Raw genomic sequence first — 13,592 nt, 5'->3', positions numbered from 1 at the left:
GTAAATTGGGTGGTGCTTTCACTGTCTTCCCCCCCCCTCCCACCGCTAACACCGCACGCACGCGAAACGCAGAATTAAAACTTCTCGAAACCGAAGTCACGGTGGCCTCAGTGCTCAAAGGGTTAACTGCAGTTTAATAACAGCTAATGTTTTTAGATTTGCAGTACACAACTGTTTAAATACTGTATTCCTTGTAAATGAAGTAAAAAAAAAAAAAATGTTAAGGCTGGTGCCAATATTTTTGTTAATGAATTGTTCCGCGTTGTCTCACTACAGTCTTCTGGTCAGAACTCTTTGTGTATAAGCTGGGCCTGAAGCCATTTTATAGCTTGTAGGCCTAATTGTGTAACTTTTCTTTCATAATGTTTTTGTTATAATATCTACTGTCATTTCTTTCATATAAATATGACATGTAAATTGTCATAATAAAAACAAAAATTGAAATAACTCGACGTACAACGTATAATGTGTGTTGAAGCTGCTGCCTGTCCTTGCCACGGGAACGGAGAATTCGTGTTTTATCCCAATTTCGTTAAAATTGAGTTTTCCTTTCTCTGACCCTGACGACGGGGAAGGTCGGATGGACTTGTTTGTGCAGTGGTGATGATTTCCCGTGCGTCTGCTCTCTGCTCCGTGGTTTTTACATCCAGCTTCAATGATGTTGCAGGCGGCTGACAACGGACAGCAGCCCGGACGGAGTTTGGTGTTTGCGGTGGAGCGACATAAACGCTGCAGTGGGGAATTCTTACGAGCTGGGCTCGTTTGTTGAGGCCGAGACGTGTAAAACCACTAAATGCCTGCAGAGAAGCACTAAAAACGTCGATGTTCTGACACGTGGCTATGGCAGCGAACACTGATAACATGAAAAAATCAGGGAGATAGGTGTGAATTGGGAAAAGGATGACTTCTCTCCGTGTTAATCACTGAAGCCCGTAAATATATATATTTTTTCCAGCGTCTGGTTACAGTTGAGCTACCGTATATCCCTGTAGCGATGAGAAATTGCTGTGAACCGAATCCTCTTGCTGGAAATGAAATGCCAAAATTTTACATTTGCATTTTTAGCAGCCTCTGAGTGTGATTCTGATCATCTTGCAGTAAAAGCTAACGTCTGAACCGGCCACCCCGCAGCAGGCAGTGCCGTGTAGGGAGTCCGGGGAGAGAAGCGGGCTCCATCAGGGGGCAAGTGCTGCATGGTGTCCTAAGATGTCCTTCACCGCCCTGGGCCGGTACCTGCCTCTCTCCGCTGGCTCTAAACACAGCCCGGGCTGCCTGAACCACTCCTGGACAAGCAGTGCTCAGACAGCAGCGTGGAGGTGGATCCCAAGGTGCTTTTCTTAAGCTCTTACAGCTGAGGAAAAGGGTTGCCATACCAGTTAATTTGTGAACTTAAGGAACATCTGCCTACTCACCCCAAACTTCTCTTAGATTCAAGACTTGGCACTGGGGTATAGAGTATCTGGATCTTGTAAATGAGGAGAATGTGGCTTTCTGCTCCTCCTGAAGCCCTTAGACTCAAAAGCAGCTTCCCAATCGGCTTAAACCATGCTTCGTCCTGTCTTCCTCTGGAGGAGTGGTCTGCAACATGAGAGCAACTCACATTGGTGTGCTGGAGGAGAAATGAACTCTGTATTGCTCCATTGCAGTGCCTTAATTCAACCTGAACTATTCAGAAAAATGAACCTAAAGCCATCTGAAGGAGTTGTCACATGATTTCCAGCTGGCTGGAGAAGAGCTGAGGACTCTCCGTGGCTGATACAGGCAGGAATCAGCAGATGCACGAGCAGAAATGTTCATTTATAACTGCCAAGTGTGGTGAATGGGCGTTTTCACACACTCCATCTCACCCTAACACCTGCTGCAGTCTGGTCTGTGTTTGTGGACAAGTTGTAGGATTTCACTTCCAGATGAGCACTTTGGTAATGTCTTGGCACAACGAACTTGAAGAAGGTTGAGAAACTTCTGTTTTCCTCATCTCCTACTGCCGCTGGCATTTTATTCAATCTATTCTAGCGATGTTTAAATTTCACCTCATTGTGGACATTTCTTTGATTTCTGTCAAGGTGATTATTTGTATGAATTACAGCTATCTGCATAATTAGAGTCCAAAATGGGTAGGAGTGGCTGAGGAGTTTTCCAAAGCACTCAAAAGACTCAGCGTAGAAGAGCTGCGTATGTTCTCATTCCCACTGGCTTCTTCACACATTTTCTTTTTCCAGAATATGCCGCTTCGCCTCTTTGCTGTCCAAGATTAGGACTAGAAAAGTCCAGAGAAGGAAAAATGTTCAGTGTTTTGAAGGAAAAGTTTTTCAGTGTTCAAGAGGATTTGGATAACTTTCAGTTCACCCTGAAGTGGTCAGGCAGTTGGACTTGATCTTTGAAGGTCCCTTCCAACTGAACTATCCTATCCTATCCTATCCTATCCTATCCTATCCTATCCTATCCTATCCTATCCTATCCTATCCTATCCTATCCTCAAGTTGAAGACCTAATTGTGTTAATGATTTCTTTGTGAGATGCTGGGTTTGCACACGTGAGTAATTAACTCCTTAAAGTGATGAAAGTGAAGGCTACAAACCATGGTAGCAGGCTGACACTTGCAGGGGTTCTTCCTCAACACGTTGCCCTGCTGCAGCTGATGGATTTGCCAACCTGAAGAGCTTCGTGTGCTGAGGGAGAAGAGACTTTCAAAGCGGTTCTGCCTCAGTGACAGTTTTCAAGAGATGGAGATGACTCCACTGCTGCAGATTGAAGGCTGTGATCATAGAATCATAGAACCGTTAAGGTTGGAGAAGACCTTCAGGATCATCTGGTCCAACCATCCCCCTACCACCAATGTCACCCACCAAACCATGTCCCCAAGCACCACGTCCAACCCCTCCTTGAACACCCCCAGGGACGGTGACTCCACCACCTCCCTGGGCAACCCGTCCCAATGCCTGACTGCTCCTGCTGAGAAGAAATGTCTCCTCATTTCCAACCTGACCCTCCCCTGGCACAACTTGAGGCCATTCCCTCTGGTCCTATCACTGGTTACCTGTGAGAAGAGGCCGACCCCCAGCTCCCCACCCCTTCCTTTCAGGCAGTTGCAGAGACCAATAAGGTCTGCCCTGAGCCTCCTCTTCTCCAGACCAACCCCCCCAGTTCCCTCAGCCACTCCTCACAGGACTTGTGTCCCAGGCCCTTCCCCAGCTTTGTAGCCCTTCTCTGGACATGCTCCAGGGCCTCGATGTCCTTCTGGTAGTGAGGGGCCCAAAGCTGAACCCAGCACTCGACATGCATCCTCACCAGAGCAGAGCACGGGGACGATCACCTCCCTGGCCCTGCTGGCTGCACTACTGACACAAGCCATGATGCCATTGGCCTTCTTGTCCATCTGGGCACATGGCTGGCTCATGTTCAGGCGAGCATCCATCAGCACCTCCAGATCCTTTTCCTCTAAACAGCTTTCCAGCCACTGCATATTTACTCACTCTGCCCTGCTGTGAGCCCTGCTTTTCACAGCAGTAGCACAAGCCATAAAGGCAGCTTTCTGCAGAAGCAGCGTGAATCCAGGGGAAGAAGCAGGGGGCACAGCCCTGAACACCCCAGGCACCCCAGGAAACACACTGCCACTGACTGTGGCCCTGTGGTGGCTCCTGAGCACAGCCCTGCACCCACACCACCACCCAGCTGAGGGAAGGTTGGCGCGACACCATTCCTGCAGCTCAGGTACTTGGCCCCTTTCACTTTTTTCTTCATGTGCCTCGCTCAGGCACTGCAGTGCAGCCACCCTCTGAAATTCCCCTTAAATCATGCAGGGATGGCTGCTGAGAAGCAGCTCTGTACCATGGTGACCGACATGGTGCCATGGTGATGGACACGGTGCCATGGTGAGTGAGATGGTGCTGTGATGACTGACACAGTGACACGGTGACATGGTGACTGACATGGTGACACTGTGACACGGTGCCATGGTGGCTGACACGGTGACACGCTGACATGGTGCCATGATGGCTGACATGGTGACATAGTGCCATGGTGATTGACCCAGTGACATGGTGACATGGTGACACTGTGACATAGTGCCATGGTGGCTGACACAGTGACATGGTGAACTGGTGATGGACATGGTGACATGGTGACTGAGATGGTGACGTGGCAGACATGGTGACACGGTGACATGGAATCATAGAATCGTTAGGGTTGGAAAAGCCCTCCCAAGATCACCTGGTCCAACCATCCCCCTACCACCAATGTCACCCACCAAACCATGTCCCCAAGCACCACGTCCAACCTTGCCTTGAACACCCCCAGGGACGGTGCCATGGTGATTGACACGGTGATACGGTGACTGACATGGCACTACGGTGACTGCCACGGTGACACGCTGCCATAGTGACTGACGTGGTGCCATGGTGACCGACATGGTGCCACGGTGCCACGGTGCCACGGTGCCTGGCACGGCGCCACGCCGCTTCGTCCCCACACGGGCGCTGAGGGGAAGCCCCGCTCCCCTCAGCGAAGGCGGGAACGACTCCAAGATGGCGGCGGCGCCGCTCCCTCCCGCACCACCGGGTGGCGCCCAGAGCGGCCCGGCAGCGCCCGGCAGCGCCGCGCCTTCCGCTTCCGCAGGCGGCTGAGGGAGGAGGAGGAGGAGGCGGTGGCGGCGCCATGGCGCTCCTCAAGCGGCTCCCGCCGCCTGCTCAGGGCGTCCGGCACCGGCAGCCTGACACCGAGGCGCTGCTGGCGGGGCGCTCCCTGGGAGCCGGCACCCTATACATCGCCGAGAGGTGCGCGGGGACCCGGGGGGGTACTGGTGTGTTTGTACGGGGCAGGCGTTATTTAACGGGATCCGTGGGGCGCGAGTCCTGTGAGGGGCGGCTGAGGGAACTGGGGAGGTTGGGGTGGGGAAGAGGAGGCTCAGCGCAGAGCTTATTGCTCTCTGCAACTGCCTGAAAGGAAGGGGTGGGGAGCTGGGGGTCGGCCTCTTCTCACAGGTAACCAGTGATAGGAGCAGAGGGAATGGCCTCAAGTTGTGCTAGGGGAGGGTCAGGCTGGAAATGAGGAGACATTTCTTCTCAGCAAGAGCGGCCAGGCATTGGGACGGGTTGCCCAGGGAGGTGGTGGGGTCACCGTCCCTGGGGGTGTTCAAGGAAAGGTTGGACGTGGTGCTTGGGGACATGGTTTGGTGGGTGACATTGGTGGTAGGGGGGTGGTTGGACCAGGTGGTCTTGGAGGTCTTCTCCAACCCTAATGGTTCCATGTTCTCTAACCTCTTTATAATTCTTTTTAAACTCACCCCAAGTCATACACTTCAAGAAAGCCAGTTTTGACCTAAAACTTGCACGGAGCAGTGAGCTGCCTCCTGACTCTGACTCCGAACCACCCCTGCTGGAAGCCACCAGCACTTGGTGCTGTTGCATTCCTCCAGGAGAGGAATCTCCCCGGAATTCCAGTTGCTGCTGTGCTCAGCTGCTTGCCCGCAGACAGAAGGGCTTCTGTTTGCAGAGAGATTGCTCTCAGTACTTATAACACCGAGTTTCCTCCGAACTGGATCTCAAAACCTCACGTGAGGCACCTGCGAGTCCCCCAGCCAGCTCCCGTGTGTCTAGGGCACGGCACGAAGCTTCCACCAGCATCCCAAGATGCCAGCACTTGCAGGAGCGCCTCATGGGCAGAACCAGAGCCCAGAGCACAAAGAGCCTCTGGGTGCTCGTGCTGCCTCGTCAGGGTGCAGCTGGGAGCGTGGAAAGCTCCCTGATTGAGGAGGGGGAGGAATTCCTCGCCCCCACTTCACCAGCTCTTGCTTTCCGCCTGGTTTCCTGACACCAGGAGCCTTCTGTGGCATTCTCATTGGTTTTTGTCCTGTCGTTTTCTGCTGCTCCATACTTCTGTTCGCTCACTCCATCCTAAAATACCGCAAGGTGGAAGAGGCCCACGGGGACCATCGAGTCAGCTGCTGGCTCCACAAAAAGGGTGTTCTCTACCCCCCAGAAAAACCCTAGAGCATTTGAGAGCTTGAGCAGCACATTATGCTGTGGGATCTCTCAATTACTGTGGTGTCATTTTGCTTCTCTGCAGGTGGGACTCAAGTACCTTCAATTCCTCTATCACTTTCTAACTTCCTTTTTTTTCTTTCCCCTTTTTTAGCCGCCTGTCTTGGGTGGAAAACTCTGGCGTCGGGTTCTCCTTGGACTACCCCAACATCAGCCTGCACGCCGTCTCCAGGGACCTGAGCGCCTTCCCGTGGGAGCACCTGTACGTCATGGTCAACGCCAACTTTGAAGGTGCGCCCCAGACAGGGCTCCTGCCCGCTCTGAGCGGTGCCATCCCATCCTCCAGATGGGAGACATCTGGGTTTTAAAACAAATGTAATTTATTTTTGCTTCGTTCAGGGGGTATTTTCTACTTCCCTTTTCATTTCCCTGAAGGGCGATTGTTTTAAAGGAAAGTTTTCTCGTTGTGTGCAGTCAGTTTGTATTCTGCATCTCGGCACGTGGCTAGGAGCAGGTAGAGCCACTGCAGCCTGGTTCTCTGCTCTCTCACGCTGATTTGAAACAATTTTGTTTGGCTGCTGTCTCCCCGTGATTCCAGTGCTTACGCATCAGTTGTGCCTTAGTGAATTTCTGCCACTGTTGCTTCCCTCTCCAGGAAAACAGCTGCAGCTGTTTGTATGCTATTAATACTTCTCGTTATTTGCTTCTGTCGTGCTGCTAATATTCTGTCAGTCTATTATTACAAAAATTACAACTAATATTCCCAAACTAAGAAACCCAAACATTTAGTTTTCAAATCTCTCCCTGCCCTGTAATTTTTAGCTGCCGAGTTAAATCCCAACCTCTCCACTTCGTTAGCTGCAGGAGTCTCGATTTCGTAGCTGGGCAGGGTACATTTTGTTCCTCCTCTGAAAGTTTTTGCAGTTCCCTGTGTGTTTATACGCCTTGTCCTCACGCTGTTCGTAGAAAAAGGCAGTCGGGGGTTGGCTTCCCTGAAAACAAAGCGCTGGACGGAGCAGCAGCGAGCTGAGCCTGTGGATGTCAGTTGGACGAGGGCTGGGGAGCTTCCCTGGGTGCTTTATTTTTGGGGTACAGGCTGGCAGCTTCTTGGCTTCTCGATGCGCTTGGCGTTGCCAATTTTGTGTGTGATAAAAGCCACTCTTTGTGGAACGGCCTCGCTGTATGCTCCTTTTTCTGGAGAAGGCAATTTTGAAGCTGTCATTCCGTGACCGCAGCCACGAAGCGATGAGCTGTAGCCATCCTCTGCATGGATTTTGTATGTACAGAAATCAGAACACCACCTTGTTGCTCCATTATTCAAGTACGTGGGGCACAGAGGTCAGGAAGCGAGGTTTTACTCTCAGTTGTCCTTGGCTCTGAGCGTCCTTTCTGCAGTGCGGGTGGGAGTGTGTTTTTTGTGCCATTCGCGGGTTGTGTCCAGGTTTCTGGTTTTATCCTTTACAAAGAATAAACCCGACTCTTCTGGACAAAATAAACACGTTTCTCTAACATCTGCCTTTCTCTAAAGAAGAGGAGACGAAAGAGGCTCCCATGGCCGAAGGGGAGGAGGAAGACAGCGACGATGATGCTGAACCAATTGCGGAGTTCAGATTTGTACCGAGCGACAAATCGGCCCGTAAGTGAAGAGGGAAATCGTGTGTTAACTTTGAGGTCTGATTGCTGGGCTGAAGTTTTAGTGCTGGCTCCAAGTGAAAGCTGCTGGGGTACAGAGATAAATGACGTGGTTCTGTAGTGTCCTGGTCGAATTGCTCCATTCCCCTCTGCTGAGAGGAGCAAGCAAAGTGTTTTAACTTGCTCGAAGCTGGAGTATTTTGAGCAGCAAGGAGAATTCCAGTGCTTCGTAACTGAGACTTTTGAGTATAAACACAACACAAAGAATCTCACAAGTTCTCTGCAACTGTGTATGTATTTGTCTGGTGCAGAGCTTGTTGTATCCAAGCTTTAAGAACCTTAGGGTTCCTTTCAGAATCTAATAGCCGAGGTGATAACCACAGCCGGGGTTGTCCAGATATAAGCCTCTCTAACCTTTTACATCAGTGAAGGAAAGGAGGAGTGCTGTTAAGGGGACTGCACTTGGCTGGATCTGGGTTAAGGGGACTGCACTTGGCTGGATCTGGGAAATCTGATTTCTTCCTAGCCTGGTTGCTTGTTGGATGATGTTATTAAGTACAAACTCAGTGGGTTTTGGTAAAGGAATATTCTCAGTCTCTCTGATCCCTCAGTCCAGGACTTCTTGCTTCTTGTGGGGTCTTGGTGGAGAAACAAAGGAGGTTTTTTCACGGCAGCCAACTGGAGGGGACCTGTCAGCATCCTTCGTTCGGCCCCGTGCTCACAAGGTGGTTCTGCTTTATTTCCCCAGTGGAAGCCATGTTCTCAGCGATGTGCGAATGCCAGGCTCTGCACCCCGACCCAGAAGATGAGGATTCGGACAATGATTACGAAGGGGAGGAGTATGACGTTGAGGCACACGGTTCGTAAGAGTTGTTTCTTTCAGAATCCCTGGGACATGTGGAACTTCTTCTGTGGTATTTGTTAGGTTTTGATCTCATAACCATTGAATAGTCTAGGTTGGAGGAGACCTCCAAGATCACCCAGTCCAAGCTCCGACCTAACGCTAACAAATCTTCCACTAAACCACATCCCTAAGCTCTACATCTAAACGTCTTTTAAAGACCTCCAGGGATGGTGACTCAACCACTTCCCTGGGCAGCCTATTCCAGTGACTAACAACCCGTTCAGTAAAGAAGTTCTTCCTAATATCCAACCTAAACCTCCCCTGGCGCAACTTCAGCCCATTCCCCCTCATCTTGACACCAGGCACGTGAGAGAATAGACCAACCCCCACCTCGCTACAGCCTCCTTTAAGGTACCTGTGGAGTGCGATAAGGTCGCCCCTGAGCCTTCTCTTCCCCAGGCTGAACAATCCCAACTCCCTTGTTTATTGCTTATCTCACCTAAATGTTCTTTTTGCCATGGGCATGGTGTAAAAACTCATAAACCTACAGAGAATCTCTAATTCAGCAGTGGCAAATCACTGGAATTCAACAAAAATGTTGTTCTCATTCTCATAAGCCCCTAAGTACTCTCGTTAGTAGGTACCAGCGTTTCCTGTTCCCAGGGCAGGTACCAGCAGCAGTTCAGTGCCCGTGTTATGGCCAGTTTGTGTCACTGAATATCTTCTGCTGCTGGTGTGAGCGGCTTTTCCTCTGTGAATCTGAGCGCTCCTTGCCTAGCTGTTGTCCTGCTCGATCCGGGCTTGGTTCTGATCAAGATCACGGTGTCTTGCAGAGCTGGAGCAAGGCGACATCCCCACCTTCTACACGTACGAAGAAGGGCTGTCGCATTTAACCGCAGAAGGCCAGGCCACCCTGGAGAGGCTGGAGGGCATGCTGGCCCAGTCTGTCAGCAGCCAGTACAACATGGCTGGGGTGAGGACGGAGGACTCGATACGGGAGTTTGAGGGTAAGGCGCTCTTTGCTCTTCCTAAAAAACAGCTGAATGCAGCGGCTCTGCAGCCTGCCTTGTCCCTGAACAGCCGGGCTGAGCAGTACCACGTGCTGCAGGCTAATAATTCTGTTTGCAGGGTTCAGTGTGGATTTGGGATCTTGGAAATACAGTGCAACAGATTTTTAAAAAAAAACAATACCCTACCTGACTTAGAAAACTAAGTCAGCTTTTTGAGGGATGCTACCTCTGAATGCTGCTAGGTGTTTCAGTGTGTATTTAAGGAGTAGTATTTCTTTCTGATGGAAAGATTTCTAAGTTTTCCCTTTTTTCATGCTGTAATGTATTTTTACATTTATTTTATATAAATCTATTTTATAATGGCCTGATTTTTTTAAGGATTATATTGAAAATGATGTAGCTGTTGTGGGTTTCTAGCTATGCCCTTGCCTAGAATAGCTAAAAGAATAATAGTAATTTTTTTCTGATTCATGTGGATGATTTTTTTTTAATCTTATTTCCTTTGTCAGTTGTTGGAAGGTTCTTTTTGCTCCACAGCTTTGTGACTAAATTTTATATAAAGATAACTTTAGGTGATACACTTGTGTTTGTGCGCTGCCCTTCATTAGAAAATTGTCTGGTTTCTGAAGCCCAACATCTTAAAAATTGGGGGGATAAAAATAGAACAGCATGTCAAATGTCTCAGAGCCACCTTCATCAACTTTATTAGCCATCCTGATCTTATTCGCTCCGGTACGGCTCCTTGGTTTCCTGCCCTTATTAAAGCCTCCAGGTTTCAGAGCTGTTGCTCTTTGCTGTTGCAGCACGGGGCAGCTGCTCCCTTCCTCAACTTGATGATTGCTGAGAGCTGTTTGAGAACAGGATCTGGCTTCTTTCCATCGGAGCCTAACTAAAGCTATTACAAGGAATCCCCATTTGTTACACCGAAACTTCATTTAAAAAAAAAAAAAAAAAAAGTATTAAAAATCTGGTATTTCAGTCCTTTAATAAGACAGGGTGAGATGTGGGGATGTCTTTAAGGGACCGGCTGATGCAGCTGGAAAAAAAAAAAAACAGTTAATGAGCGCGTCAGTGTTTCTTAGAAGTTCAGCCAAGGCGTTTTCTGCTCTGGTGATCTCTGGTCAGCAGAGGGCACTCGCTCTCTTTCGTACAATAACGTCCCTTTGCAAGCCTGCGGCGTTGAGTGGCACTGGCTGTTTTTTGCAGATGGGATGGAGGTGGACATAGCACCAGTAGTCGCGGGGCAGTTTGAAGATGCAGAAGTTGATCACTGAGGAGGACGCGTGCTGCCGTAAGTTCTCGTGTCTCCTAAGACCTTCCACCTCTAACGTGCGTAATGCAAACAGCTGCGGAGCTCCTGTGGGAAATGTCTCGTGGTATCAGAATGACGGCAGTTGAAAGAAGGAGAAGGTAGTTGTGGTTATTAGAAGTGTGGGAAGCTTTCAGTTATCTGTCTTGGAGGTGCCCAAAAGTGCCTCACATCACCCCACGTGGGTACGTCTGCCAGCAGGATGGGTCGGCCCGTGCCAGCGTGCCCCTCGCTGACCATCACCTGCGCTGCTTCGCTGCCGTCAGTGGCAACCCCAAGATATCGGCGTTTCCTTGCCAGCTGGGTGGGAGAGGACAAGGCTTATCCTGGGTCTGTGTCCGTGGAGATGCACAGCGCTGCCACGGCTGCGCTTCTTCCCCGCTTCAGCAGTACCTGCCTCGCTCAGAAGTCAGACGGACAGCTCTTGGGTTAAAGCGGGCACAGAACTGCTCCGCTTGAATGCCAGAGAGTGAAGCTGTGGGGCAGACAGCCAAAAGCTGAGGGGAGAGGAAGGAAAGGGCACAAATAGGAAGAAGGCTGAAAAAAAAAAAAGAGTGAAAATGGGTCAGAGGGAGATTATAGTGTCGCTGAGGAAGAGGCTGTGGTCCCTGAGAAAGGCTGTGGTGGAAAGATGATGTGTATCTGCTCTCCTCCTCCACTGCTTGTTTTAATTTGTTCACGAACTCCTGCAGTTCTGAAAGTCTCCGAGTACATTCTTACTGATCCCAGCCACTGCTGTTGGTCGTGAATTAGTGTTTGTTCTGTCATGTCAGAGCTCTTGCAAATAAAGTCGAGGTACTGGTGGCCCTGTACACATTTTAAAACTAGGGAAAAACTTCAGCTCTAGATGCGGTGACTCTTGGATACTGAAATGGAAAGCTTAGCTCTGATGGTTTTGTCTCCAAGATTTCTGCCCGTGGTTTTATGAAGATAAAAAGAAAGCAGCCGTTTTTAACAGCCATCTGTTAAAAATTCAAATTCAAGGGCTTGTTGTCCTGGTTTGAACTTAGCAGGATTCAGGGGAGTTGCTGGCTGGTAGCAGCTCTGTAAGGAACCCGAAATGCTGGTGGACGTGGCGTTGGTTGATCTTGTGGCAAAGCAAATAAAAAGCTCTGTCCCAAAAAGCTTTGGTCGGTGGGATTCTTACAAAGCACAGAGTGGTGTGTGGCTGTAGGAGATGAGCGCTGTTTGCTTGCTGCTAAGCTGGTGCTGGTCACAGCTAACGAGCTGATCCTCATTAGGGTGGATCAGGTGATCTGCAGGTGCCACAGCAAGTGTTGTGCTGAGGCTGCTGCAGGTTGGGAGGTGATGGGTTTGGTAAAAGCAACCACCGGCCTCGTGCTGTTGGTGTAATTTAAGGAATCTCAGAAAACCCGCAGCAAGAACTAGAAGTGTGATGTAAGAACAGCTCGTGGAGGTGTTCATCACTCTGCGAACAAGTGTGAGCACAGAGACAGCTTGGTTCTGCACCATCAAAGGTTCTGCGCCATCAAAATACGGGCAAGGAGGGAGCTGGTTGTTATCCTCTGGGAGCAGCTTGGTCCTTTTGGCTTTCTGAATTGCAAAAACAATCGATGCTCAGAGAGCGCTGCGCTCCCTGCCTCTAAAGCAGTGCCCTTGTGGGCTGCTCGTGTCACACATCATAGCTCGTTACCCAAATGCGATGTGGCAGTTTCCCACTGAAGCTCCTGGAAGACTCGCTGGTGGTTGGTGGGACGTTTCCACTTGGTCTTGTGATGCGTGGCGTTTTGTCCCTCGCATCACGAGGCGGCGTGACGGGGGTCCCCTGGCACGGGGATGCAGCTGACTGTCCGTGCGTGCTGTCCTTAGCTGGCCCGAGTTTGGGTCTGTCAGAGGCAAAGGTGCTCAATCCCCCTGAAAATTAGTGCGTTTGAAATAAAGTGCTTTCCTCTGGGTAGCTACTACAAAGATTAATAATTGTTTCTTGTAATGCTGCTGATGTAAACGTGGTGTCTTGTGTCTTTCAGATTCTTCTTGTGGCACTTGCAGAATAAGCTGTAAAACTGAAGGCATTGCAGTGACTGTCGGGAGTTAACCTTTCTTTTAATGACCTACGCTTAGACATCTCGGTCTATAAATGCTTTTATAGATGTTTAAAAAAAAAAAAAAAGGGTTGACATTTGTGACCACTATGGGGTTATTTAAAAAACACACACAAAACAAGTAATAAAACCTCTCCCGTCTAACATAAATGGGGCTTGTCAGGGGTCGTTTCAAAGAAGCCTTTGTAGGAGTTCTAGGACTGCGGAAATACAGCTGCAAGCAGAACAGAATTCTAGATTGTCCTAGAACTTCCCATATTTTTGTACCTGTTCATTGAGTAATGGAGCAGAATGGAAATGTTACAGAGCTCAGCTGAAAGAAAATAAGGTCAGACATGGATGAAAAGCAAAGCTCAACTTAATGCCCCTCAATAACTGGTATCAGTTCACTGTTGTCCTTTCCATTTGTCTGGGAGCTAAGTTTGGGTGGTAGAGATTGAATAAAATCTGTAAAGTTCTGAAAATGAGAACTGGTTTGTGTCTTTGTATTAAATGTTAACAGCACTGTTAAATAAACTCAGATTTTTGTATCTCACAGCCAACCATGTGTTGCAGTTCTCGGTCCTTTACCTCGACAAGCTGCTGGGAGCTCTGAGCTGACATCCCTTGAGTTTTGGGCACTATTATAATAATAAAAGTGAAGCTATTTTCATCATTTACCCACAGGTGAGAATGAAAGGCCAGAATATTTGCAAAGTGCCTCTGTAGGATCGGAGTCCTCTGTGACGCAGCCCAGATTTAGGAACCCAAATTTAG

General features: G+C 49.4%; 1 protein-coding gene across 2 annotated transcripts; it reads left to right on the top strand.

Annotated features, from left to right (window-relative positions):
- The first annotated feature begins 4,597 nt into the window (after positions 1-4,597).
- Positions 4,598-13,373, top strand: CLNS1A (chloride nucleotide-sensitive channel 1A). Of its 2 annotated transcripts, none has more exons than XM_035330013.1 (7): positions 4,598-4,772; positions 6,133-6,269; positions 7,510-7,614; positions 8,359-8,469; positions 9,288-9,461; positions 10,671-10,755; positions 12,762-13,373. In XM_035330013.1, exons 1-6 carry the CDS (start codon positions 4,654-4,656, stop codon positions 10,736-10,738), a joined length of 714 nt encoding a protein of 237 aa, XP_035185904.1. In that variant the 5' UTR covers positions 4,598-4,653; the 3' UTR covers positions 10,739-10,755; positions 12,762-13,373. The 2 variants fall into 2 exon arrangements, with proteins under 2 accessions (XP_035185904.1, XP_035185895.1); XM_035330004.1 differs by having other exon boundaries at positions 4,599-4,772; positions 7,507-7,614.
- Positions 13,374-13,592: the final 219 nt, after the last annotated feature.

Source organism: Oxyura jamaicensis, chromosome 1, assembly GCF_011077185.1.
Source record: "Oxyura jamaicensis isolate SHBP4307 breed ruddy duck chromosome 1, BPBGC_Ojam_1.0, whole genome shotgun sequence".
Taxonomy (NCBI): Eukaryota; Metazoa; Chordata; class Aves; order Anseriformes; family Anatidae; genus Oxyura; species Oxyura jamaicensis.
This window is presented reverse-complemented; position numbering and strand designations above follow the sequence as displayed.

Coding starts and splice junctions, on each gene's coding strand:
- CLNS1A (XM_035330004.1), top strand. CDS start 4,654: ATGGCGCTCCTCAAGCGGCTCCCGCCGCCTGCTCAGGGCGTCCGGCAC. Junction 4,773..6,132: donor ACCCTATACATCGCCGAGAG/GTGCGCGGGGAC, acceptor CCCCTTTTTTAG/CCGCCTGTCTTGGGTGGAAA. Junction 9,462..10,670: donor CTCGATACGGGAGTTTGAGG/GTAAGGCGCTCT, acceptor TGTTTTTTGCAG/ATGGGATGGAGGTGGACATA.